The following is a 25902-nucleotide window of genomic DNA, read 5'->3' on the forward strand; positions in this document are numbered from 1 at the left end:
GGCTTTGGGGTGCTGCTGGTGCTGCTGGGGTGGCACTGGGTGATCCTAAGGGCTCTTCCAGCCTTGATAATTCTGTGATCCTGTGCCCTGAACTGAGAGGGTCCTTTAAAAAAAGCACTTCCACCCTCATCTCCATATTCAGCCTCATTTGTTCCATGGAGTTTCTCTGCTGGAATGCTCTTCCCTGTGCCGGGTCTGTCCCGTTGTGTCCGTGCAGCACCAGAAGGATGAGGCTCTGCCCATCCTTATTTTCAAGGGCAAACTCACCTTTCTGCACTAAAGAATTAAACCAAAGTGACAGGACAAATGTATTAGGATTTAAAAATATTTGGGGTGGGGAGTGATGTTGCCAAAGAGGTTGTTTCCATTACAAATGTATTGATTCACCTAATTTAGAAAGTAAATGAGAGACATCGCCCTACTGGCTGTGTTGCTTGGCTGCCTGACAATCAACATTGATCTAAAGTACAAATAAAGGGATAATAAATCCCTTTTAAATCAGGGATATTCAGCTAAACTGCATTATCCAGTTTAATCTTTCTGTTCCAGTCAGCACACAAAGTTTAACTCCTTCAGCCTTAAGCCATTAAGACTTTCACTCCCTTTGGAAATGGATTTAACGATGCAACTATTATTTAAAGGCATCAAATTAAACATCACAAGAATCTTTGACTTTCCTGCTGTTCTTAGTCACTTAAACTTGTTCTTTTCATTTTTGAAAGCACTCATTGCAATGCTTTATACACTACTTTTTAAAAAAAAATTTTAAATTTTTAATTATTCTATTTAATTATTTTAATTATTTAATTAGAATTATTTTTAAATTATCATATTTTTAATTACTACTTATTTAATTAATTATTTTAAGTTACGGCCATTGGAATTATTATTTCTTCAACCCCTCTGTAGACAACTCTTGGATTCTTTTTTCCCTTCCCTTGCAGGGCCACAGGTTGTTGGGGATCTGTTCCTGGAAGTTCTTAGAGCTTTTTATTCCTACTGCAAAGACACCCTGGGTTCTGATCTCAAACTCAGCTACAATCAAAGTGGCAACATCCTGGCAAGGTAGAGACAAGTTTTCAACTCTGAGCTGAAACTGGACCTTTTTTTTGAAGCTAAATTGTTAAAATCAAGCAATTTAAGGAAGGTTTGGTTTGTAACAGGATGACTTTCTAGAGAGGGGATCAGTTTTTTTCCCTGACTTCCCCTTTTCCCCACACACAATGGATTTCTCTTGGATTAGCAGAGAAAAAATTAAGTTCCCTGCGTGTGATGAGTGTTGAGTAACCACAGGGACATCAGGCTGCTGACAGAGCTCAGCCTTGTGATTTCCATCATCTGAAAGATGCTCCAACTCCAGCTATTCCAGAATGATTTAGTCTTTGATTTAAAATAATCAATGTTTTTTTAGCTTGTAGAGAAAGGGGGAAAGAGATTTCAGAGTGCATCAGCTCATGGGATGTGGATCCTCACTGACATCTGGTTTTCTTTTCCTTTTCTTTCCCTTCCAGTGCAATCAAAGAAAACAAAAATGCTTCAGAAATTGTCAAAACAGTGAATTTGTTGATCACATCCTTAAGCACTGATTTCCTCTGGGATTACCTGACCAAGTGCTTTGAAGATTGTTTCAGGTGTTTATGTTGTGCTCTCAAAAATGCCACTTCAGAGCTGTCTGTTAAGGATAATAATATTTACTGAAGCTTTTAAGGGACATCCCACATGGTAGAACCAGCCAGATCTGTAAGTTGTGTCCACAAATAATTCAGGAATGCAACCAGGTAAACAATTAGATGGAAATTTCAACCTGGGAACAGAAGAAATTCCTTTCAAATCAACAGATAAAGGAAAAAGGGTTGGGAGGGGAGGTGGAGAGGCCTTTATAGAAGGAAAATAAAGATGCTAAATGGTCTTTAAGGCCCCTTCCAACTCTGATTTTATGATATCTCCCTTTTTATAATTTTCTAACTCTAAGAAAGAAGATTCTGCTTCAAGTAGTGAGATTCAGTCTGAAAATTAGCAGCTCTTCATCATCCCACACAGAGTTTAGGTTGTTTTGACAGAGTATTTTCTCCTGCTGTGTTAGAAGCCCTTTGCCTCAAAGCTGTTCATTTTGTGCTGATTTTAATGAAGCTTTTTGTTTTTAACCAGAATTTTGCCATGAAAAAAACCAAACAAACCTTACATAAGAATGTGTCTTTCACTCCAGAAACAAATCCACGGAGATGAGATATCCTCTGGAAAGCGTGAGCACTCCTCCCACCATTTCAGAGCTCTGCACCCTGCTGGTGTTCCTGCTGGATGTGATTCCTTTGGTAAGGCAGCCTGGTTTATCAATCACTGCTCAGTGATGGAAGAGATGTGAGAACTCCTTTAAACATTCCTGATTTATTTCAGGAGCTCTACTCCGAAGTGCAGACCCAGTACCTCCCCCAGATGCTCAGTTACATGGTGCAGTCTCTCCTGGAAAACATGGAAGTGTTGGGATTGCCAGAACTCACCCATGCCTTAAAGACCTGTTTTAAGGTGCTCAGCAAGGTGCAAATGCCCCCTTCCTACCTGGACGTTGAGACAGGGAGTGGCAATGGGGTAAGTGATTTTTCAACCCCTCAGAGATGGTTAAAACCCTTAAAAACTGTTGGTTTAAATAACTTTGGGACATAATTTAAAATGCTAATTGTCCTTCAGCCTAGATGAGAACTGCACCTGAAGGGAGCCACAGGAAAGATGGAGAGAGACAATTTCCAAGGGATGGAGGGACAGGACAAGGGGGAAGGGCTTGAAGCTTGAAGAGAGCAGGGATAGATGGGATATTGGGAAGGAATTCTTCCCTGTGAGGGTGGGGAGTGGCTGGGATGAAATTCCCAGAGAAGCTGTGGCTGCCTCATCCCTGGAAGTGTCCAAAGCCATCCTGGACAGGGTTTGGAGCAGCCTGGGACAGTGGAAGGTGTCCCTGCCCCTAGCAGGGAGTAGAACTGGATCATTTTTAAGATCCCTTCCAACCCAAACCTATAATTCTATGAAATTTGTAACTGCAACAGTAAAGATTTTTTGAAACTCCCCTTCTTTGGCTCCTTCCAGAGCACTTTGATGCCTTGTTACTCTCACTGGGTGTTCAGTTGTGGCCTGTTTGAGTTATTTGTGGCACTGAAGGAGTTCAGTCCTGTCTCAAACTGGGGCTATAATTCTGCCCCTGAGAAGGACAGGATCGAAATGGTTTTGGAAACAGAATGCAGTAGCTAAAACCTGGAGCTGCCAAATGCAGCCCAGCTTCACAGCTGGTTAGGTCTGCAGGGCTTTCAATTAATATTTCAGTGGAACACAATGGGGCATTGTTGGTGTGCAAAGGACCATGCTAAGGAATGAGGAATAAATGGGATAAAGCAACCCCACAAGCACAGCCTGCCAAAGAACAAGTACCTGCATTTGAGCAGGAATAATGCAACAGATGGAACACTGCTCTGGGGGGAAATTGCTTTTAAGGGAACACACCCCTCTGTTTGATGAGTCAGTGTGTGAGGTTTATACAGACATTTGTTGGGTTTTAAAGGGAAGTGAATGGAGCTGCTTACAAACAACTGTGATCCTGGAAATCACAAACCGGAGGTTTTTTTGTCATTGCTGTTCTCCAGTTTAAATCTCTGTTGGCAGTGCCACATTAACCACATCCGTATCACTGTTCCAGAGCCCAGTGCCAAAGGAAGATGTGGATATAACCCTGGAGACCAAATCTGTGCTGCAGGAGGAGGATGAGGCTCCCTTCCCTCCCCTCAAGTCAGAGGACAGTGGCATTGGCCTGAGTGCCTCCTCCCCAGAGCTCTCCCAGCACCTGGGGGTGCCCACAGTGACCCTGGAGAGGGATGATGTCTGGAAAAAAGGAGGGAGCATCCAGAAAACTCTCTATTGCATCCAGGAGCTGGTGGCCAAGTTTTCCAGCAAATATATTTTTGGGGTGCAGCTCCAAGAAATGAGTAACGAAGGGATTGCAGCAATAAATCTGAGTGGGAAGGAGAAAAAGGAGAATGGCTACAGGTTACCTGAGAGTGGCAACAAGAAAAAGAGTCCTTGGGATGCCAAGCAAATCACGGTGCCTCAGGTGAAACAAATGCTCTCCGAGCTGTTCTCAGCCCGGGGCTCACCCTTCAGGAGCAAGAATTCCAGTCCTCTGCTCTCTGAACACAGCTCTGGTCACAAAAAGGAAAAGGAGGAGGAAGAGTGGGACTTGGAACTGGTGTTGGGACCCCTCCGAGGTGACTGCAAGGAAGCATTCTCTGCAGCTTGTCACCTGCTGCTGGATTGTACCACATTCCCAGTTTACCTCTCAGAGGAGGAGGTGGAGCAGTTGTACCTCTCTCTGTTTCAGGGGCCTGGTAAGAAAAGCTTCCTTTCCTAGACAACCTGAGCATTTTTAGGATACAAACAATGAGAGCTGGGCTCTTTTCAAGGCCAGAGCCAGTAAAAAAGCACTTTCACAGGGTTGAAGGCAAATTGTGAATTAAAGACTCACCCACCTCAGCATCTGGGGTGTGTCTGGCAGCTGAATTTTGTCAAGCTTTTTAAATTCACTTTTTTTTGGAAAACTTCCACTAGAAAATTTGAAGCTGAAGGGATAAAAAGATCTCCTGGCCTGTGCAGCCTTGTATGGTTCAGGATTTTCAGGATATCCATCCCCTACTGTCCATGGGTTGTGTCCCCCCCAAACAAAGGATGTTTTAGATGAAGATGGGTGTAGGTGTAAAACTGAAGCTCTAAAACATAACAGAGGCAAAAATCATCTATTTTCCCAAACCCTCAGGATTCAAAGGAGTTCAATGTAACAAATAAGAATAATTTTGTATAACTGGGGGGCCTGTTTGCTGTTGGAATTCCAGTTCATTCCTTAGCTTTAGCAGGAGCTGTGATTGGCCTGAAGGGTTAACTCACAAAGAGGTTTGTAGGGAATGGAGAGGTGGGAAACTGGAAAATCGGGTTCTGTTCCTCACCTCACTCCATATTCCAGCTGTCTGATGATATTCCCATCATCTCCGTGGGTGAGCACGGTAGGGACATGGAATACTTCCATTGTTCCCTCAGGAGAGGCAAAGATGGCTTGGATTGATGTCAGCCACTTCAGTTAGAAATTTATACATCCGAAATGAGGGGCCTCAGTGCTACTGGAAGAGCATCAGGAGCCCTCTGGGGTTGTTTGTGATGATGGCAGCTGGAAAACAGCAGCTGTAAATAATGCTTGGGAATAAACACAAATGGGAAAGCAGAAATCCTGTAATTATTTGGGTCCTGCAAGAGCTTTCTGCTGGGAGAAGCAGAGAAAATACAGAGAGGTTGTGGCTGCCTCATCTCTGGAAGTGTTCCAGGCCAGGCTGGAGGGGGCTTGGAGCAGCCTGGGGTAGTGGAAGGTGTCCTTGCCATCTTTAAGGGCCTTTCCAACACAAACCTTCTGTGATTCTGTGGGATACTGACGATGTCAGCATGACAGTGGGACCTGGGCAGTCATTTTGGTCCTGTGACCTTGATTAAAGGATTTTTGGGAGTATGACCCCAACCCTGAGGTTGTTTCAAACCCTTTCTGTCCCTTCCCTTCTGAGCAGGAGGCGATCCCAGCTTCCCTCTGTGGCTGAAGTCCCTGATGACCATCTGCTGCTGTGTCAACGACTGCTACGTGCAGAACGTGTCCATCTTCACCCTCCTGGAGGTCATCAACCATTCCCAGTCCCTGGCACTGGTGATTGAGGACAGGATGAAGAGGTACAAAGTGTCTGGCCACAACCCTTTCCTTGGGAAGCTGCAGATGGTCACCCTGCCTCCCATTGCTCCTGCAGTTCTGAAGATGATCTCAGAGAAAACAGATTTCTACCAGGTGTCCATTTTGTTCTCCTTTTTAACTGTCCAGCTACACTGACCCTCTAATTCATAGAATCCTGGGATTCTGAGGCAATTTGGAAATGCCTTTTGCTAACAGGAAGCCAGGAAAGAAATGGCTCTTATTATGAATATAATTATTCTTAATTATTGATATAAATATTATCCTTTTTCCCTAGAGAGTTGCCTGTGTGCTCTGGAATCAGCTGAACAAGGAGACTCGGGAGCACCACATTGCCTGTGTGGAATTGTTCTACAGACTGCACTGCCTGGCTCCATCAGCAAATATCTGTGAAGACATCATCTGCCAGGCCCTTCTGGATCGGGATAAAGTAAGTCCTGGATGCACTGAAGCCCCTCCAGCACTGTGGAATTGTTCCAGTGCTTCCCAGATTTCCTCCTGTTCCCTTCTCCATGTCTTGACTCCCGTGGTTGCTGTGTCTGACAGGCTCTGTCCATGCTTTTACAATTCCCTGGGATTTGTTTTAGTGCTGGATTTAATCCCTGGATATAAAATCTATCAGTACATATTAGCTGAAGTTTTTAGTTCAAGCCCAAATCCTGTAGTGTCTGAAAACTTGCAGCTTTTGTCTTTATTTCCCACTGCCCCAATATGTGTAAAATCACTTTATTTTAACTTGATTTTATAGTATTTGGTTTCACAATGAGATGTATTTTAAGTGAGCCAGTTATGAAGTAATTTCCTTTCCTTTTCCTTCCCTAATTTAATGACAGAGCAATTCTTTGACAACCAACAGTACATTTTGCACAATAAAACTTCAACCAGCCACTTCCAATCTTTGCTATTGTTTTCCTTCCCTTGCAATTTTGAAACATAAAAGTTTGGAAACCTTTTTAAAGCTTTCCACCAATAACCACAGCCTGGATACCAATGTGTTCCCATTTTCATCCAACTTGGAAACCTCCCTAAATCTCCCTTGTTTCCTTGCCAAGGGGACAAGGCTGGAAGCTCTGTTCAGATTCTCTGTCATGTGGCACCTGACCAGAGAGATCCAAGGCAGCAGAGTGACTTCCCACAATCGCTCCTTTGACAGGTATTTCCACTTCCATTTGCATTTTTATATTGAATTATACTGGGCTTTATTCTCTTTTTCTAAGGGGGGGAGGAGCTCTCTGTAGGGAGAGTAAAAAGTGAGCAAAAGGAAGATCTTCCACTTCTTGGAGTTTATCTTTGCAGGTCACTCTGTGCATGCTGTGGTTTTTTGGGTGAAGGAAGTTGCTGTAAAAATAGAGAGAGCTTCATAAATGAGGAGCAGCTTTTCTGGAGAGCAGCTCTTCTTTATTTTGGAGTGAATTAAATTTGCCTTCCAAAGAAAACAGCACCAGCTCCTTGTGAAAATAAAAAGTTTAGTTTTACTTCCTAGGGGATAAAATGAGATAAAAGCAAATAAACATGGGAAAGAACTTTAAAATCTGCTGCTTTGCAGAGTGGGAGGATTTGTGTGGCAAATTCCTGACCTCAGTGCAGGAAAAAGTGCTTGACCAAAGCTGTTGGGAGCAGACCTGAGCCATTGGCTGGCGCTTCCTTCAATACACTCTGGGTGTTCCCTGCCGGGATTTTGCTGCTCGATTTAACTTTTTTTCGGGATTTCAGCTGTCCTTGGTGCTGGTTTCTCCCTCAGGTCCCTGTTTGTGGTGCTGGACAGCCTGAACTGCTCGGACGGGGCCATCGGGGCGGCGGCTCAGGGCTGGCTCATCCGGGCGCTGTCCCTCAGCGACGTGGCGCGGATCCTGGAGCCCATCCTGCTGCTCCTGCTGCACCCCCGGACCCAGCGCACCTCCATCAGCTACATCAAGCACAGGAACTCCCCAGGTACAGCTGGCCCCGCTCACAGAGCTCCTGCTGAAGGGAGCAGTTGTTCCCCTGCATCAGATCCATGGATTCCTGCTCATCCCGTCCCTGTAGTGATGCCTAAGGCAGAGCTCAGGACTAAATCATTCTAATTGAAGGATCTTTCCTGTTCTGGTGGCTGCACCTCCCTGATGGTTTGGATTGCTCCCTGCTTTGCTCTGGGATCTTGTCCCACACTTCTCATTTTTTTCCTAGATGATCCACACTGTTCACTGTTTTCAGGATCCCTTCCAGAGCAAAACTAGGTCTGCAGCCAAAAGGAGTCCAGGAGCAGATGGGTGATGGTGTGAGGAATATTTTGCTGTTTTAGGCACACAAAAACAAACCCCTTCCTCATCCTGCTGACTTCTGAAAATTGAAATATGTGTCCAAAGATCTGTTTTCATTCAAGAGCAGAGCTGAGCCTTTGTGGCAGAGGCATCCCAGAGCTAGGATGTGGAAGCAAAATATTTGGAATTGAAGATGATGTCCAGCTACCCAGATTTAAGGTTTGGGATTGCTGGAAGTGGAACGGATGTGAGACACTTGCATCATTTACAGGCTGGGGCCAACAGTGTGAGTGAGGGCCAACCAGGCCAAGGGCCAGGTCCTGCCCTTGGGTCACAGCAACCCTGTGGAGCTCCAGGCTGGGCAGAGGGGCTGGAAAGCTGGGAAAGGCCCTGGGGGTGCTGGTGCCAGCGGCTGGACACGAGCCCAGGGGTGCCCAGGTGGGCAAGAGGCCACTGACACCTGGGCTGGGTCAGGAATTGTGTGTCCAGCAGGAGCAGGGCAGGGATTGTCCCTCTGTGCTGGGCACTGAGAGGCCCCTCGAGGGCTGTGCCCAGTTGTGGCTCCTGCAGGAGAGCCCTGGAGGGGCTGGAGCGTGTCCAGGGCAGGGAAGGGAGCTGGGAAGGGGCTGGAGCCCCAGGAGCGGCTGAGGGAGCTGGGAAAGGGGCTCAGGCTGGAGCAGAGGAGGCTCAGGGGGGACCTCACTGCTCCCCACAAGTCCCTGCCAGGAGGGGCAGTGAGGGGGGCTCGGGCTCTGCTGCCGTGTGCCAAGGGAAAGGAGGAGAGGAAGTGGCCTCAAATGGCACCAGGGGAGGTTTAGATTGGAGATTAGGAAAAATTTCTCCATGGAAAGGGTTGTAAAGCATTGGAAGGGGCTGCCCAGGGCAGTGATGGAGTCGCCTTCTCTGGAAGTGTTGAAAAATGTGTGAAGGTGGCACTTAGGGACATGGCTCAGTGCTGGGTGATGGCTGGACTCTGCTCTTGGAGATCTTTTCCAACCTTAACAATTCTGGGATTTAGCCCAAATATCCAAGTTTTTTTCCTGGAGCAGAGCAGGAAACAGCAGAGAAGTTTCTGGGAGTTTTATGTACAGAAAGCTGCTGTCACCTGCACTGTGCCTGTTCCCAGGCTGTGCTCTCAGCGTGATTTTTTGGTGTCAATTGGCAAATAAATGTCACGCAATTACAGCATCCACAGGGATGCTATAGAAACACAGAGCTGATCTACTCCTTCCTTGTCCCACAGCATTTAATCAAGGAAAACATTAGCTCTTTAATTAATTAATTAAGCAATCCCTCTGTTGCCATCCTTCTCATTTCCCTCCTGATCTCCACAAACACTGAATATTCAGGAAGCATAGAAACAATTGTCTCTCCTAGGGAGTCTCAGTCTAAAAGTGTTTCATGTTTTGATCCTGCTCTCTTTGCAGTAGGTTAGAACTGCTCTCTAACCACTTTAAAAGAGAAACAATTCTTGCCTTAAGAATAATTCTTGCCCATTTTTTTAGCCCCACTCATTACAATTAATATGGGACTGGAGCAGAGTAGCTTTACAAACCTTTTTTAAAATGATTTATTGAATATAAAGCACGTTGTGTTGACTAAATGACCCTTAAAGGTCCCTTCCAAGCCAGACTATGATATGATTTTATGTGTGAAATAGAAAATTAAGTGAAAAAAATTATTTTTTTCAGACTGTGTTCGTGATTGGCTTTGCAAGAAAAAGGCTCCTTTGAAAGAGTCTGGCATCTCTGAGAGCAATTCCGAGGAAAACCTTCCCTTGAGCCACTTCACTGCTGTGGATAGAGAAGCAATTTGGGCTGAAGTGGAAAATGATCCAGAGAAGGCAGAGCTGAAAGCTGAGCAGCCTGAAAACGATGGATCTTATCAGGACGCAGAGGCTGATCCAGACACCAGCGAGCACACGGAATCTGCAGACACCAGCACAGGCCATGACAGTGACAACACCTCCTCCTTCTCCCCTTCCCTGGAGCTGCAGGAGCTGAGCAACGAGGACAATGAGGTCACTGCTGATGGCAGAGAGGCCCCAACCCACGGGAATTCCCTCAATGCCTCCCTGTCCGAGAGCTCCAAATCCAGCACGGGGCCCAACCTCGTGAGGGCCGACTCCGAGAGGACTCAGGCCTCGGAGTCTCTGTCCAGTGATGAAGAGGTGGACTTGGAGCTGCAGGAAATCACCCAGTGCAGGCTGCTGAAGCAGCAGAAGGAGAAGCAGGAGATGGCAGAGGCCCTGTTCAAGCACATGCTGCTGTATTTGCAGCCCTACGACTCCCGGCGGGTGCTCTACGCCTTCTCCGTGCTGGAGGCGGTGCTCAAAACCAACCCCAAGGAATTCATCGAGGCCGTGGCCACCACCAGCATGGACACCAGCTCCACAGCACACCTGAACCTCATCTACAACCTCTTGGCTCGCCACCAGGAAGCTCTCGTAGGGCAGAGCTTTTATGGGAAGCTGCAGCCTCAGTCGCCCACCATGTGTCCCCATTCCCTGCTGATCGAGCTGCTCACCTACCTGTGCCTGAGCTTCCTGCGCTCCTACTACCCCTGCTGCCTGAAGGTCACCCACAGGGACGTCCTGGGCAACAGGGATGTGCAGGTGAAAAGCGTGGAGGTGCTCATCAGGATGATGGCCCAGCTGGCCACCGCGGCCAAGGCGGCCGAGACCAAGAACGTGGAGTTCATCCACAATTTGCTGGGAAGGTGCAAAGTGCAGGAGTTTGTTCTGCTCTCGCTGTCGGCGTCCATGTACGTCAGCCACAAACGCTACGAGCTGCTCGTGGCTGATGGCGCCCACCACGGGGCCCAGGAGGAGCTCTTTGAGGAGAGCCTAATCAATTTTGGCCATGATCAGATCTGGAGTGAGCACCCGCTGCAGATTGAGCTGCTGAAGCTCCTGCAGGTGTTGATTGTCTTGGAGCACCACCTGGGACAGAGCCCTGAGGAGCAGGAGAACCAGTCTGACCTCTCCAAGGAGTGGCGGCAGGCTGTGAACTTCCAGCAGGCCATTGGGGCCATGCAATACGTGTATCCCCATCCCATCACTTCCCAGGGGTTGTTTGTCTCTGCTGTGGTTAGGGGGCTCCAACCAGAGTATGGCCATGGGATGCATCCCACGTGGGTAGGATTGGTCACCAGTTCCCTGCCCTATTTTGGGAAGTCCTTAGGCTGGACCGTGGCCCCGTTTGTGGTGCAGATCTGTAAGAACCTGGACGAGCTTGTCAAGCAGTATGAAAATGAAGCTGTGAAGACTTCTGCCAAAACATCTGCCAGGTAAGAGCCACCGGGGGGGATTTGTTATCCTGAGAATTCCCCTCACCACAGAGCAGTGTGTAGGAACTCCCTGGGTCAGCTCCATGGCTCCCAGGGTTTGATCCTTAATTCCTGCTGCACCTGTCCCTAGAGTGAGCTGGAAGCAGGATTGTTGCAGCAGCTGGAGGAGGAGAGGAAAGAGGAGCAGCAGCTGTGGTACTTCTGTCCCCCTCTGCCTTCCATCCAAGTATAAAAGTTCCCAGTTTTATGGATCCTTTTGTTTTGACATTCCTGACCTGATATTCCTGACCTGACATTCCTGACCTGATATTCCTGATATTCATTCCAGTTTTAGCTAGGGAATAGAAGCAGGAATGGAATTTTTAATCAAGGAAATACCTCTCGACTTATTAACCTGTTTGGTTTTTTTTTCCCCCCCTCCAAAGCTTAACTTCTAAAAGAGAAAACGTGACTCCTGATTATCCCCTCACCCTTCTGGAAGGGCTGACAACCATTGGGCACTTCTGTCTTCTGGATCATCCCAATCCAACAAAAAAGGTACGTGGGAATCCCCTGACAACAGAGGCACTTCCCTTTTCCTTCCAGGTGAATAGAAGCAGTGAATTGTACAAGAAAATAACCTCAGAGAGGCCTCATAGCACACCCAAAGAACTGAACTGAGTCCAAGTGGAAGGACTGAGCTTCATTTTCTGCATTTGAAGCCTGCAAAGTGAATTTTAAATCATTATTCATGATGATCATGGTGATGCAAATATCAGTCCTCTGTCATCAACAACCTTTTCTTTTCTCTTGAGTTGATGTTTTGATGTGTTCCCTACAATTTTTAGGCTCTTGTGCATAATAAATTATTTTCATATTGATATTTTTGGGGTTTTTTTCCCAGTCATCCTGTTCAGCTGAACCTGCCAACCTGAGGAATGCCAGGAATGCCATCCTGGAAGAGCTGCCTCGCATTATGAACACCATGGCCCTCCTCTGGAGTGTCATAAAGAGAGAAGACTCCCAAAAAAGACCAACTGACTTCTTTGGGACAACTAAAGGCTCCTCTTCAGTCTACTTTAAAGCAACCAAAGTAGGAGCTCTTTTAAAATGCCGATTTTTTTTATCTCTGCATCCTCCCCAGTGCATTTTACCCAGAGTTCTTTAGTTGTTATTTTCTGTATATCCTGGGAAAAGAAATGATGTTTTATAAGATAGGAGGTGGCCTTTGCCTTACATTGATAGTTATTTTTCTCCCCTTTAAAGACACTAAGAACAAAAATATTGGCTTTCCTGAATCCCTTGACAGCACAACTTGGAATCCAGCTGATGGCAGCAATTGCAGCAGTGTGGAACAGCAAGAAACCTCACAGGAGTCACAGTAAAACCAAGGTGAAACTAAAGAAAGGCACCCTTCCATTTCCTAGATAAAGGCAAATGTTACATTTATAGGGTCAGTTCTCAGCTCTGTAGATTCTTTGGGGGTTTTCATATATGACTGAAAAATCTGAGATGCTCTTATTTAGAAAAAGCATCAGGACTACAATTAAACCTCAATAACCAGTCAAATAAAACCCACACCGTGGCACTCTAAATCTGAGAGCAAAAGCCTTTTTTTTCTTCAATACTGGACTGCAATTGGACAATTATATTTTAAAGACCATGAATCAATTTGCAGAGAAAGTGAGAGCTGTCTTCTCTGGAACTCATTATTTATTCTGGGCAGAACCTTTTTCTTTCCTGCTTTTACTGGAGCAGAATCCAGATGTTTCCATAAGGTGTTGGGAGAAGATCTTTATATGGCAAGGGCTGTGTGTTTGATTTAACCTCTGTAATTTACATTTGATTTTGATATTTGGGTAATCACACAAAAAGCTGGTTTGGTCTGAGGGATGTGTCTTTTGTTTTGTTCTCTTTTGTCAGATTCTCCCAGTGGCCAGTGCATCTCAGCTTATCCTTGTGGATTTAATTTGTGCCCTGAATACACTGAAAACTGACACCATATTATATCTGGTCAAAGAGGTGGTCAAGAAACCAGCACAAATCAAGGGGGAAGAGGTAACCAGGAAGATAATTCCATTTTCTTAATGTATTCCACCCTGGATCTGTTCCAATGGGTCTTTAAAGCATTGTTAGAAAGGTTTTCTTTTCAATGTGGGGATTCTCTTTTGCTCCTGAATACGTTTTGTTATCCACAATGTGGTTTGATCTACAATGAGTAGGTTCTTTGGAATATATCAGGAGATGGTGATTGGACAGGGGGAATGGTTTTAAATGATCAGAGAGCAGGGTTAGATGGGATATTGGGGATAAATCCTTCCCTGGGAGGGTGGGCAGGCCCTGGCACAGGGTGCCCAGAGCAGCTGGGGCTGCCCCTGGATCCCTGGAAGTGTCCAAGGTCAGGGTGGATCTTCTTTTTCCTTCTGATGGCAAATAAATGTGGGTTTGCTTTTCTTTTCCAGAAATCTTCTCTCGTGGATATCCCAGTGCTGCAGTTCAGTTATGCTTTCATTCAGAGGTAATTCAGTCCTGCTAAAAGAGAATTTTCTGTTTGACTCCAGTGAGAGAACAGCCAATATTGTCATTTCTGCTTTCCTTTGATCTTCATGTCCCAGAACACTTCTCTGCAGGAAATGTGCTGTCACTTGGTTGGTGACACACAGACACAGAGTGCCAGGGCTGTGACACTGGAAGGGGAAGTGACACTGGCAGTCAGCAAGGACAGGATCCCAAGGACTGATCCTGAAGCTTTTAGGCCGCCAAGTTACCCCTGTGTGTTGTTTTTTGTTCTTTCCCTAACTCCACCTTCACTCAGGTGTGGTTTGGTTTTATTTTTTTTGCAGACTCCCTGTCCCAGCCCTGCAGGAGAACTTCCAGCCCTTATTAGGGCTCCTCAGAGAGTCTGTGCAGTTGAACTTGGCTCCTCCTGGACACTTCCTTCTCCTCAGGTACTGCATGAGAGAGGAGAAGTCTTACAGAGGTTTTACACTGTGCAATTCCTAACTCAGAGTGCTCTGCTCTCCCCACAGCACCCTGAATGACTTTGTGACAAGGACACCCACCCTGGAAAACAAAAAGGACCAGAAAGATTTGCAGGTACAGTGGGTTCATGTTTACCTTTGAGTTCCTAAACCTGGCACTGTTCAGGTGAGGAAAAGTGGAGATGACCTGATCTGTCCTTTGTACCTGCATTCCTGTGCTCTTGGGAATGCCTGAACGTGCATCCACACATTCTGGCTGAGGCCTGGTGAACAGGGGAGACTCCAACACAAGAGACAAACAGAATTTTGCCCCAAATACCTGAAATCTTTTCCAAGCTGTTTTCACTGTGCAATATTATGATCTTTCTCAGAACTGAGCTCATAACACAAGTGGGATGTCATGAGTTCATGTCCTGTGTGTGAATATTGAAATCTCCAAGCTGTCTAGGAAAATCAGTGGCCTAATTACCCTTGGAGCAATGGGAATGACTGACCTCAGCTGTTGTGTAAAGAAAGGGTGGAGCAGAGCAGGGTTCTCCTCCTGTACTGCCTGATTTCACCAGGACAGTTTGAACACTGCTTACCTGGCTGGTTTTGGCTGTGAGGAGCTGTTGTGGTTACAGGACTTTCATGTGCCAACAGAGAAATTCGATCTCCCCTTCTGCTTCAGAGTCCTGCCAGCAAAATGGCAGCAATGACAGAAAATGGTGTCATTTTACAGCCTCTGCTTTGCTTTGGCTGGATGGTGTGGATACAAATATGCAGCTGGCAAGAACTTCTCTTGCTTCTTTCCAGTCCCGTGGGATACTTTTCTCTCTCACTGAAGATATTAGCAGAGTTCCATAAGCTATGAACACCTGCGACCTTGCAGAGCTTTGTTTATGGTACAGTAGAAAAATATTTTGACAATGGATATTTTAGGATTTTAGCCAATCACCCCAAGGAGTGGCTGATCCTTTGATCAATTTGACTATGAAGAAAAAAAGTCTATAAAAGAGTTGTAAAATAATTAAATAAATGAATCTTGCTGCACAATTCTGCCTGTTGGATCTCTCTTCTCCTCCCTACCACTGCGGGATGCCGTGATAGGATGGGATTTGGTTTCATTGCAGCTCCTCACTTCCCTGGGAATTAAACACACCAAGTGTTCATCTGATGCCACTTTGGTTATGTTACAGGAGGTGACCCAAAAGATCCTGGAGGCTGTGGGGACCATTGCTGGTTCTTCCCTGGAACAGACCAGCTGGCTGAGCAGGAACTTGGAAGTGAAAGCTCAGCCTCAGATTTTACCAGATGAATTCAACGTGGAGGATGTGAATGGTAACGTGGCTTTCCCTGAATCCTGCTGCTCCCTCTCCTCTGCTGGAGGCACTGAAGAGCACGAGGGGTTTGATGATGTGGGGTTTGCATGAGTTTACATTTCAGTGTAACACCAATGTGCAAATAAATGTTCTGTTTGGACAGCAAATTAGGAAACAGCCACATTTAGACCTGTCTGAGGAGAAAACTCTATTATTTTGCCTCTTTTAGATACAACAGTGGCACCATCTTCCATGGTTTCTGCCTCTGCTCCTTCAATCTACAGTGTCCAAGCCCTTTCTCTCCTTGCAGAGGTGAGACCCTCTCATCTGGGGGGTTTTTGGGGTTATTAAGGTGAGGAAGATTTTCCCGGTAGATAAAATGGGAGTGTAAATCTTTTGGGGACCATTCCATTGCCCAAACTTCCAGCCTGAAACATGGCAGGCTTTCCCCTTTGGCCAGAAGTGCCAGCTGTGGGTTTGAAGAGTTTTCCTTTGCCTTTTGCAGGTCCTGGCCTCTCTGCTGGACATGGTTTACCGCAGCGATGAGAAGGAGAAGGCCGTGCCCCTCATCTCCCGCTTGCTCTATTACGTGTTCCCGTATCTGCGCAACCACAGGTGAGCCTCTCTCTGCTCCTGGGGTTTTCCCTGTCTGATCTTTTTGACACTTGTTTTTCCCTTGTTTCTCCATTCCCTGTTTCCATTCTAACAAGGTTTGAGCTGTGTTTCCCCAGGAGCTGAACCTGTTGTTGTTGGAGCTCTGTGCCAGCAGTTTCTGCTCAGCTATGGGGGTTCCCCACCTGGGATTCTGGGCTTCCCTCAAAGCTCCCTTTCTGTGCCTGTCAGGGAATGGGGATGAGGCAACAGAGCATGGGCAGATCCCAGGATCCACCAGGAAGCAGGGAGAGAATCATCTCTCCCTATCCCCTTCCTGGTTTTTCACCAAAAGCACAGGTGTTGGAGAGATGGATGATATCCAGTGGAGACACAGGGCATGGAATCCAGACTGGTTTGGGTTGGAAAGGACCTTAAATCCCATCCAGCCCCACCCCTGCCATGGCAGGGACACCTCCCACTGTCCCAGGCTGCTCCAAGCCCCAATGTCCAGCCTGGCCTTGGGCACTGCCAGGGATCCAGGGGCAGCCACAGCTGCTCTGGGAATTCCATCCCAGCCCCTCCCCACCCTCACAGGGAAGGATTCCTTCCTAAAAATCTCATTCAAACCAACCCTTCTGTCAGTTGGAATCTATTCCTGAACTTTTGAAAAGCCTATATTGATCATTTTTGTTCTCTTCCCCAGTGCCTACAACATTCCCAGTTTCCGTGCTGGTGCTCAGCTGCTCAGCTCCCTGAGTGGATACGCCTACACCAAGAGAGCCTGGAAAAAAGAAGTGCTGGAATTGTACATGGATCCATCTTTTTTCCAGATGGATACTTCCTGCACTCAGTAAGACGTGGGGTTGTACCACTCCAAGCTTGGATTCTGAATTTGCAAGGAAAGGATTTAAAGGAGAAGACTAAAATTGGGAAGAAAATTCCATTTAGTGCTTTCTTATGGAATGGGATAATGTTAAAAATGGGTCTTGCCACTAATTCTGCTCCATTCATTCTTTGTTAACCCAGATAAGAGTCTGCACATGAATCCTGTTGGGAAACTGTTTCCTTGTATAAAAAGTTTGACCCAAATCATTTCTGAGGTGAACCCACACCACAGCTTTCCCTGGATATCTAATTCCTTCTTTCTCTCCTGCAGCTGGAGATCCATCATTGATCATCTCCTCACACATGAGAAAACGATGTTCAAGGATTTGATGAGTAAGTATCAGCTGCTGATGATTTATTTCTACCTCGATTTGTAACCTTTTTGCATTTGAGCCACTTGGGTGCATTTTTAATACCCTGCTGTATCCATAAAGTGCTGACTGTGCATAATTGACCTTTTTGTTAACTTCATTCCCAGCTAAAGCTGAGTTCAGTCCAGATTTTGGTCATGTCTAAAACACACCAAAGGAGGCTTTGCTGTGCTCCCACATTCACATTTTGCCCTAATTTTGAGTTGTCTGAGTGTGACCTTTTCCAGGAGGAGACTTTGGCAAACGCTGCCCAAACTCTGCAGGTGTCTGCCGTGAGCTGCGGGAAGGTGGAGCAGCAGTGCAGCAAACCCTGGATGAATGTGCTTTGACCTCTAATTCAGGCTTGAGGAGAGTGTGGAAGAACAAATCCTGAGGGAAAGGATGTGATAGGACCCCTTAAATTGGCCTCAAGCAGCTTCAGTCTCTTTTTAAGCCTTTCTAAAAGAATAATGGAGAGGTTACAACACAAATTCATGGTCAGTGACCGAGAGAGTTTTCCTCTGTAGAAGATTTCAGAACACAGGGATTACTTTCAGCCCCAAACCCGAGCAGTTTTTCTGGGGTAGCTAACTCTGCTCTGTGTTGCAGACATGCAGAGCAGTGCCCTGAAGCTGTACCCCAGCTTTGAGCAGAAGGCAATGCTGCTGAAGAGACAGGCGTTCGCTGTCTTCAGCGGGGAGATCGACCAGTACCACCTGTACCTGCCCCTAATCCAAGGTGAGGCTTCATCCCTGCCTTTCCCTTCAGCTGCAACACAGATCCCTTGGTCCAGAGCAGCTGGGGCTGCCCCTGGATCCCTGGCAGTGCCCAAGGCCAGGCTGGACATTGGGGCTTGGAGCAGCCTGGGACAGTGGGAGGTGTCCCTGCCCATGGAACTGGCTGATCTTTAATGTCCCTCCCAACCCAAACCACTCCATGATACAGATTCTGCAAGAAAGCAAAGTCACCTCTTTGCCAGCACAGGCTTCTGGTTTTTTAAATTTTGAACAAAATTTATGAATCTCTGAATTCCAACAGATAAATGTTCTCAGCAAGGAGAGACAGCAATCTTGGTTTCAAGGCCTTTGAAATGTTTGGAAATACAACTGGGAACGTGATTATTTCATGGCAATGTTCCAGCCACTCTTGAGCTGTTGTTCTCCTTAAATGTCACTTTGACCAAGTTTTGTGCACTATAAACCCTTTCAGGCTGTGTCTGAATTTCAATTTAGTTATCCAATGCAAGGAACTCAGCCCAAAACTGATGGTAAAGTAAAGAATTCTGTTTTGCCACCTTCTGTAAGGTGGAGAGGGACCTTTCACAAGGGATGGAGTGACAGGACAAGGGGAATGGCCTTAAGCTGAAGAAACTGGGATAGATGGAATATTGGGAAGGAATTGTTCCCTGGGAGGGTGGGGAGGGGCTGGGATGGAATTCCCAGAGCAGCTGGGGCTGCCCCTGGATCCCTGGCAGTGCCCAAGGCCAGGCTGGACATTGGGGCTTGGAGCAGCCTGGGACAGTGGGAGGTGTCCCTGCCATGGCAGGGGTGGCACTGGGTGGGCTTTAAAGGGCCTTTCCAACCCAAACCATTCCATGGTTCTACATTTCAATTCCCAAAACACCACAAATTCAGGAAAATGCTACTTTTATTTCATTTTTTCCCTTTTTTTATGCTTCCTCCAGAGCGCCTGACTGAGAACCTCCGTGTGGGCCAGACTTCTCTGGTGGCTGCCCAGATGTTTCTGTTCTTCAGAGTTCTTTTGTTGAGGATTTCCCCTCAGCATCTCACCTCGTTGTGGCCAATCATGGTAACAGAATTGGTAAGGAAGAAGTTTTGAAAAAATATAGAAAATATTTTTAAATATAAATATAAAAATATTTTAAATACATTAAAATTATTACCTTTTAATTTTCTATAGAAAAAAATTTAATATATTTAATATTTATATTAAATATAAAAATCTATTTGAAAAAATCAGCCTGTGGGTTTTCCCAGTTTACCTTTTTCCTCTTCCCTGTTTGGAAATGCTTTCACAGTTTTACATTAGTCTGATAATTTGGGGGATGAAGTGAAATTGTCATTAGGAAATTCCTTTTGGATCAAATTTGTTGCTGTTAATGGAATCTCTTGCCTGATTCATGAGTTTGTTACAAGTCATAAAGGTTCCTTTTCAATGTAAAGCATCACTTTTAGTTGGGATTGAGTTGTATGAATATTTCAGCATCTCCAAAATTGCTTCTTTAAAGATCCAGACATTTCTACAGCTGGAAGAAGATTTGACTGAGGAAGAGGAACCATCAAAGTAAGAATTGCCATTTGAGAGATTTCTTTAAAATAATTAATTTAATTAATGCGCTGGGATAGGGAGGAGTCAACAGGATATTTTGCTATTGCACTTTTATATTCTGGTACTGATAAATCATAATTTAGGGATATTTTTAGCAGTTAAATTAGTGATATGCTTAAAAATACAGGTAGTAATTATTGGTTGTGCACAAAAATAAAGTTAAATGCTAAGTCAGCAGTTGGCTATTTTAAAATGGTGCCCTTTTTTGGTATATTTTAGATTATTTTGCTCCCACAGAATAAAAATAATTGCACAAAAGCTCCTTTGTGTAAGTGTGGGCATTTCTCTTGTGCTGACTGAAAAACCTTGAGTGGATTTGTGTTTTAAGGGGACATTTCTTAATTTAAACACAGGAGCAACAGCAAAATGAGCAAAGCTAAAGGCTCTGGAGATGGCAGTGGGGCTGAGATCCAGCCCAACGAGCTGTGCCTGTACCTGGCAGCCTGCAAATTCCTGGACACAGCACTTTCCTTCCCCTCTGACAGGATGCAGCTCTTCCAAATGTAAGTCCCTCTTCTCCTCTGTTCCCTTATCCCTTAAAGGAATCCTGTTTTCCTCAAGACTGCATTTTGCCTTTCATCAGTTCCTCCTACAAGTGGCGATATTGAGATCAATGGAATTTAGGGGATTTGGGAGAATAATTTGGTCTTGGTATAGGAGGATTTCACCATCGTTTTTAGGGCATTCCTTAACTTGGAAAATTGGGAGAAGAGAAAGGTGGAGATTGTTTCACATCTGCCACACACCTGGGAATGTTTTGGAGCTGGCTGTATTTAAATATTGACAAATTAGTAATGTGATAGTTCATTAATAGCAAAAGAGAACATTTATGACAGATCTTTCTAGAAACAACCAGTGCTGCACTAAACCAGGCATGATGCAAACAAGGGTTTTCATCTTCTCAAGGAATCAATCCATTTGTTCCAGGTACAAATGGGCCTTCGTGCCAGAGGTGGACACGGAATCATCTCCTGTCACTTCTCACCTGGTGGAAAACCACCAGGAATGCAGACCCCACATCGTGAGGATCATGGATCTGCTCAAGATGAAATATGGGGTAAAGAAACTTCTCCTTTCTTTTTCTTTAATCCATTAACTTACTTTTCCAAACACAAGATTTAAAGTCATTCAAGGGATTTTTAGATATTCCCTGTGAGGAAGGGGAAAAGGCTGCCCAGAGCAGCTGTGGCTGCCCCTGGATCCCTGGAATGTCCAAGGCCAGGTTGGATGGGGCTTGGAGCAACCTGGGACAGTGGAAGAGCTCATGGATGAGCTTTAAGGTCCCTTCCAACCCAAACCATTCTTTTTCATTTACCTTTAGTAAATCCCAGATCTTTTTTTCCTTGCAGGACCCAAACCACCCAGAGGGAATTCCCAGGAATCCCAGATTCCCCCTGCTGACCCTGCGCTCCGTATCCAGCATCACCCAGCTGCTGCCTTTCTTCCAGACTCTGTGCTGGGCATTCACAGCACGTGGCAGTGACTCCCAAAATTCCCAGCCCTGCGCAGCTGTCTCCATGGATTCTGGTGGCAGCAATGGCATCAGGATCCTGCAGCAGCTGGAAGACAGTGTGGAATGTGACTTCCTGGAAAACATGGAAAGTTGAGCCTCATGTGGGACCCTCGTGGTGGATCAACAGCAAATACAAGGAAAGCTTGGCTGAAATTCCTGTTTTTCCCCCAGATTTCCAGCTACATTTTGGGATTTCTCCCTGCTGTTGCAGAGTGCTCTTCAATTATCCAGGAGCTGGTGGTAAAAAGCAGGAATCTCTAGTTCCTGTGGTGGGGAAAAAAGGGCAGTTTGGTGGGAATTTCTCAGAGTTACTGTATTTTCCTTGTTTTCCATGGGAAGGATTAAAGACATTTTGTAAATAAGGGAAGAATATTTTTGACTTGGTGGAAGTAGCAGCTGCCCTGTGACTTCTCCAGGACTGTGAAGTGCTTTTGGAACTGTGTTCTGAAGGAAAATTGAAGGAAAATCCAATGTTGCATGTCAGTGTACAATCAGTTTGAAGGTGAGTCATTTGCTGAGTGAAAGCCCCTTAATTCGGCCTAAATTGAGCAAATCCTAAACAAGTCCCCCAAATTCCTCACAGGTGGATTTTCTAAGTCTCAGCATTGTGCAGAGAACTGCAGCTTTGCCATGTCTGTAATTCCAGCTCTGTGCTAGAACAGCATCTTCAGGCTTAGCAATTCCTAATGAAACAGAAATGTGCATAAATCACGAACCTATGCAGGGACACTTTGTAATCAGCATTGCTTGAGGGGCTTTAGATTTTAATTAATGGATCGAAATATTAAAATTCTTTTTTTTTTTTTTTTAATTAAAAACTTTGGTTCTTTCAGTGACTCAGGTCACTGCAGCTTCTGAAATGCAACTCAGTGAAGATAATGCTGTAAAACCAGAAATTGCTGTATTCCATCAGCTTAACTAAAATGAAAATAATATTTTTTTTTTCTTTGTAAAAACACTTTTGGTACAGAAGAATGTATTTGGCTGTTCCTGGATGGTGAGAGAGGTAGGGGGATCACCCCAGTGCTTCTGCTTAATTAAAAAGCATTAATGAAAAGGGAAATACATGGTTTAGTGTCAGTAGGTTGGGAGCCAGGGATTTATTTTTCCCAAACTCCCAGAACAAACATGGGAGGCTTCTCTGCAGTGGCTTTTAGGTACAGATGGATGAGGTTCTCATCTTGGGATTATAAACTAAAATAATAAAACATCCTTTACTCTGCTAATACTGGAATGCTGCACAAATATAAAGCCACAATAGGCTTATGCTAAACTTATTTAAATTCTTTACACTTTTACAGTGAAGGAAAGTGGTGGACTGAGGTGTGGTCATGAAGAATGTGAATTATTTGTATTAATATAATTTATTAATGGTCTATAATGCTGTTGGAATGAGCACAAGTGAAAAGTTACCCTTTGAAAGCATTACTTGAGTATTGGAGCAGGCCACTTTTTTTAAAATGTTGGTGTTTATTTCCAACCTATCTTCAATAATTTTTATGGATAATATGAATACTCAGGAGGATTTGGTAGTTTTACTTTCAGTTTCCTGCTGGTTGCATTCTATACTTGGATATTTCCCTTAAAATGCTGATAAAGGAGAGCAGGGCTAGATGGGAGATTGGCCAGGAATCGTTCCCTGGGAGGGTGGGGAGGGGCTGGGATGGAATTCCCAGAGCAGCTGGGGCTGCCCCTGGATCCCTGGCAGTGCCCAAGGCCAGGCTGGACATTGGGGCTTGGAGCAGCCTGGGACAGTGGGAGGTGTCCCTGCCATGGCAGGGCTGGCACTGGATGGGCTTTAAGGGCCTTTCCAACCCAAACCATTCCAGGATTCCATGATTCTATTATTCCATGATTTTATCGAATGGCTATTAAAATCTAAGACAACTTTTTGTCATTAAAAGTTCTGTAAAATTTAGTATCGAAACAGATCTTGTGTAATTATCAACAGCCTGGGGATAAGGAGGATAGGTCTCAACTAAAAAAAGCCCTGCTTGAGTGCTGGAGGGGCACAGTTCCACAGGCCCAAAGGGGAATATTTTACTCCTTCATTCCATAACTTTATTGCTTTTCCATGTGGGACTAACAGTAGCTGTTTTCCCCTTATGCTCCTGCTGATAAATCCACTGAGGAAGGGCTGTCCTGCTCTAAGCTGGTCCTACCAAAGCAGAACAACTTCACTGTCCATGAATCTGGAACAGTTTTGCCTGGAGCTCCAGCCCAGGAGAGGAAATGCTTTTGCTTTGCTGTGCTTTTGCTTTTTGGTCTAACCAAGCTCAGCTTTATCTTTCGGATGCTCCAGCTCCGATACAGCAGAGCCACAGTGCACAGAGGGAGACTTTGAAATATTCCAAAGGATTTCATTTCCCTGAAAGAAAAAATTAGGAGGTGCAAGCAAGGTAAACTGCTGAAGAGCAGCAGGACTTGAAGTGTAGAGCATTAAGTGATGGTTGTGTATCCCATACCATATATGAATGTAATTCTTCTAATAATATTAAATGTTATTTTGCAATACCTTTTCAAATGCAGTTCTTATTTTTCAACCTTCCTTCACTGCTCATTCACCAACTTTTTAATTTTTATCTGACTCTGGAAAAGCTCCCAAATTCAATTCCAGAATCATTGGAAATGATCTCCAAGACCATCAGCCCAGCCGTGCCCCATGCCCACCTTGTCCCCAGCCCAGAGCACTGAGCGCCACATCCAGCCCTTCCTGGGACACCTCCAGGGATGGGCACTCCAAACCTCCCTGGGCAGCCCCTGCCAAGGCCTGACCACCCTTTCCAGGAGTTAATTCCTCCTGAAAATCCCATTTTAGGGGATGAGGGCTCTGTATCCCAGCAGCAGAGCTCACTGCTGGCCCCTGCCTTGGGGGAGGCTGTGCTGCTGCCTCCCTTCCCTTCTCATCATCACACGGCCCTGCTGCTCCACCTCCTGTATCCCTGCTTTTACATCCCTGGAATTCCCACACTGAGATCCCTGTCCCTGCCTGGGACAAGCTTTCTGTTGTGACTGGAACATGGAGCACGTGGAGGCAGCTGCTGCTGCAGGGATCGTGGATCCTGTATGGAGGGAGAGACTTCCCAGGGAATCGGGGGCTGCTGCTGCACAACTCCAGCCTGAACATTTTCACATATCCAAGGGAAATGCCCTGGAAGTGCTGCCTTTCCTCCAGAGGGAAGAAAACTCTTCTGTACCGTGAGCTTTAACACCTCAGGCTGGAGCAGCGTGGTTTAAATGACTCTGGGAAAGCTGCTTTTCAGATTTCACCCTTCCCCTGTATCCAGGGCCTCCCCTGGAATATGGTGTGAGGGATTGATGTGGATGTGCCAAACACTGAGAGCTGTGGAGCCATCCAAGGATTGTTGGTAAGGACACATTATGAGAAAGAACAGGATGTGGCCGGGGAAGGGGCCATGAGGAGGTGGAGCAGCAATTTCTGGGACAAACGGCATTGTTCTGGCTCCTGGAGATCAGCACAGGCACAGGGATGAGGTCAGGGAGTGGGTAAGGACTGTCAGACAAAATTCCCAGATGCTCCTCCAGGGTCACCCTGCTCTGCTCCAGGAGACAACCTTGGCTGCTGGGGTCAAAGAAGAGAATCACAGAATCATCAAGGCTGGAAAAGACCTTTAGGCTCTGTCACGGTCCAGTTCTTAAAGTTCTTAAAAATGCCTCTGCCTGAATTAAGGTGCAAACGATACTATATGCCAAAGTCAATAGTATGTGATAGTAAATATGAGAGGGGAAAGAAAGAGATAGAAAATAGGTGTGGGGGGAGACAGAAAGAGAGTGACAGAGACAAACTAAAGAAAATATCACCATCCGTGGATCCCAACGCCGGACTTCTGGTGGCGATGGTCCCACAAAAATCACAGAATCCCATGGGTTAATAGAGCTCAGGCCAGGCGGGAATGCCCGGGTGTGTCCCCTGGTGGGGGAGTTTGTCACTTACAGCAGACTCTGGATCTGTTGCATCCCGTGCAATCCTGTGGTGCAAAGCCTCTGGGGAGCCTTTGGGGGGTCTTTGATGGATTCTGACACCCCCTCAGCTGCCTTTCACGTCAATGTCCTGTGGATGTGGCCTGTGGGGTCGGGGGTTCCACGGCTGGGCCGGTTTGTGTAAGGGAGGATGGGTGTTCAGTGCCTCTGAGCAGAGGCTACACCCCAAACCTCCCCGCCCTCTCTGTGTAAACCTGGCCTCCGCGGGCTGTGGAAGAATCTCCGCTGTGTTTGGCTCTTTCGTGGATGCATTCCTCTCCCTCAGCCTTGTTTGTTTTTCCCGAGGCTGGGATGATTGAACAATAGCGTATCTAGGCAGCTTAACTTACAGTCCAAAGTCCCACTCAGATATCCCCAGGGAGGCTTCTGTGGTTGTAGCTTCTTTGCACAGTTTTTGTTATAATGGGCAAAACTCTTTCATAACAATGTTTAAGGCATGGACCATTTCAATCCCAGCACCACCATCATGTTCGCCATTAAACCCCATCCCCAAGTGCCACATCCACAAGTTTTTCTGAACGTTTCCAGGGATGGTGACTCCACCACATCCCTGGGCATCCTGTTCCAATGCTTTACTACCCTTTCCAGGAAGAAACGTTTCCAAGTATCCAACCCGAGCCTGCCCTGGCCCAGCCTGAGGCCGTTCCCTCTCCTCCTGTCCC

At 45.9% G+C, this 25902-nt stretch overlaps 1 protein-coding gene across 1 annotated transcript in view; it reads left to right on the top strand.

The window, feature by feature from the left end:
• Nucleotides 1-23752, top strand: part of DOP1B (DOP1 leucine zipper like protein B) — a 41467-nt gene extending 17715 nt beyond the window's left edge. The window contains exons 7-34 of the mRNA XM_042021296.1: nt 945-1065; nt 1512-1631; nt 2207-2312; nt 2395-2586; nt 3683-4367; nt 5586-5854; nt 6036-6188; nt 6811-6911; nt 7500-7690; nt 9690-11286; nt 11712-11823; nt 12170-12358; nt 12532-12657; nt 13189-13323; nt 13728-13783; nt 14109-14213; nt 14295-14361; nt 15425-15566; nt 15777-15859; nt 16053-16162; nt 16845-16991; nt 17298-17359; nt 17986-18114; nt 19061-19197; nt 19625-19680; nt 20079-20228; nt 20653-20782; nt 21075-23752. Of these exons, the coding sequence (XP_041877230.1) occupies nt 945-1065; nt 1512-1631; nt 2207-2312; nt 2395-2586; nt 3683-4367; nt 5586-5854; nt 6036-6188; nt 6811-6911; nt 7500-7690; nt 9690-11286; nt 11712-11823; nt 12170-12358; nt 12532-12657; nt 13189-13323; nt 13728-13783; nt 14109-14213; nt 14295-14361; nt 15425-15566; nt 15777-15859; nt 16053-16162; nt 16845-16991; nt 17298-17359; nt 17986-18114; nt 19061-19197; nt 19625-19680; nt 20079-20228; nt 20653-20782; nt 21075-21332 (5729 nt within the window). The 3' untranslated portion in view covers nt 21333-23752. The remainder of the gene's footprint in view (nt 1-944; nt 1066-1511; nt 1632-2206; nt 2313-2394; nt 2587-3682; nt 4368-5585; nt 5855-6035; nt 6189-6810; nt 6912-7499; nt 7691-9689; nt 11287-11711; nt 11824-12169; nt 12359-12531; nt 12658-13188; nt 13324-13727; nt 13784-14108; nt 14214-14294; nt 14362-15424; nt 15567-15776; nt 15860-16052; nt 16163-16844; nt 16992-17297; nt 17360-17985; nt 18115-19060; nt 19198-19624; nt 19681-20078; nt 20229-20652; nt 20783-21074) is intronic.
• The last annotated feature ends 2150 nt before the right edge of the window (nt 23753-25902 follow it).

The sequence above is a fragment of the Corvus kubaryi genome, unplaced genomic scaffold (assembly GCF_017639235.1).
Source record: "Corvus kubaryi isolate FWS band 111438036 unplaced genomic scaffold, C.kubaryi_AGA036_p1.0 37133, whole genome shotgun sequence".
In the NCBI taxonomy this organism is placed as follows: domain Eukaryota; kingdom Metazoa; phylum Chordata; class Aves; order Passeriformes; family Corvidae; genus Corvus; species Corvus kubaryi.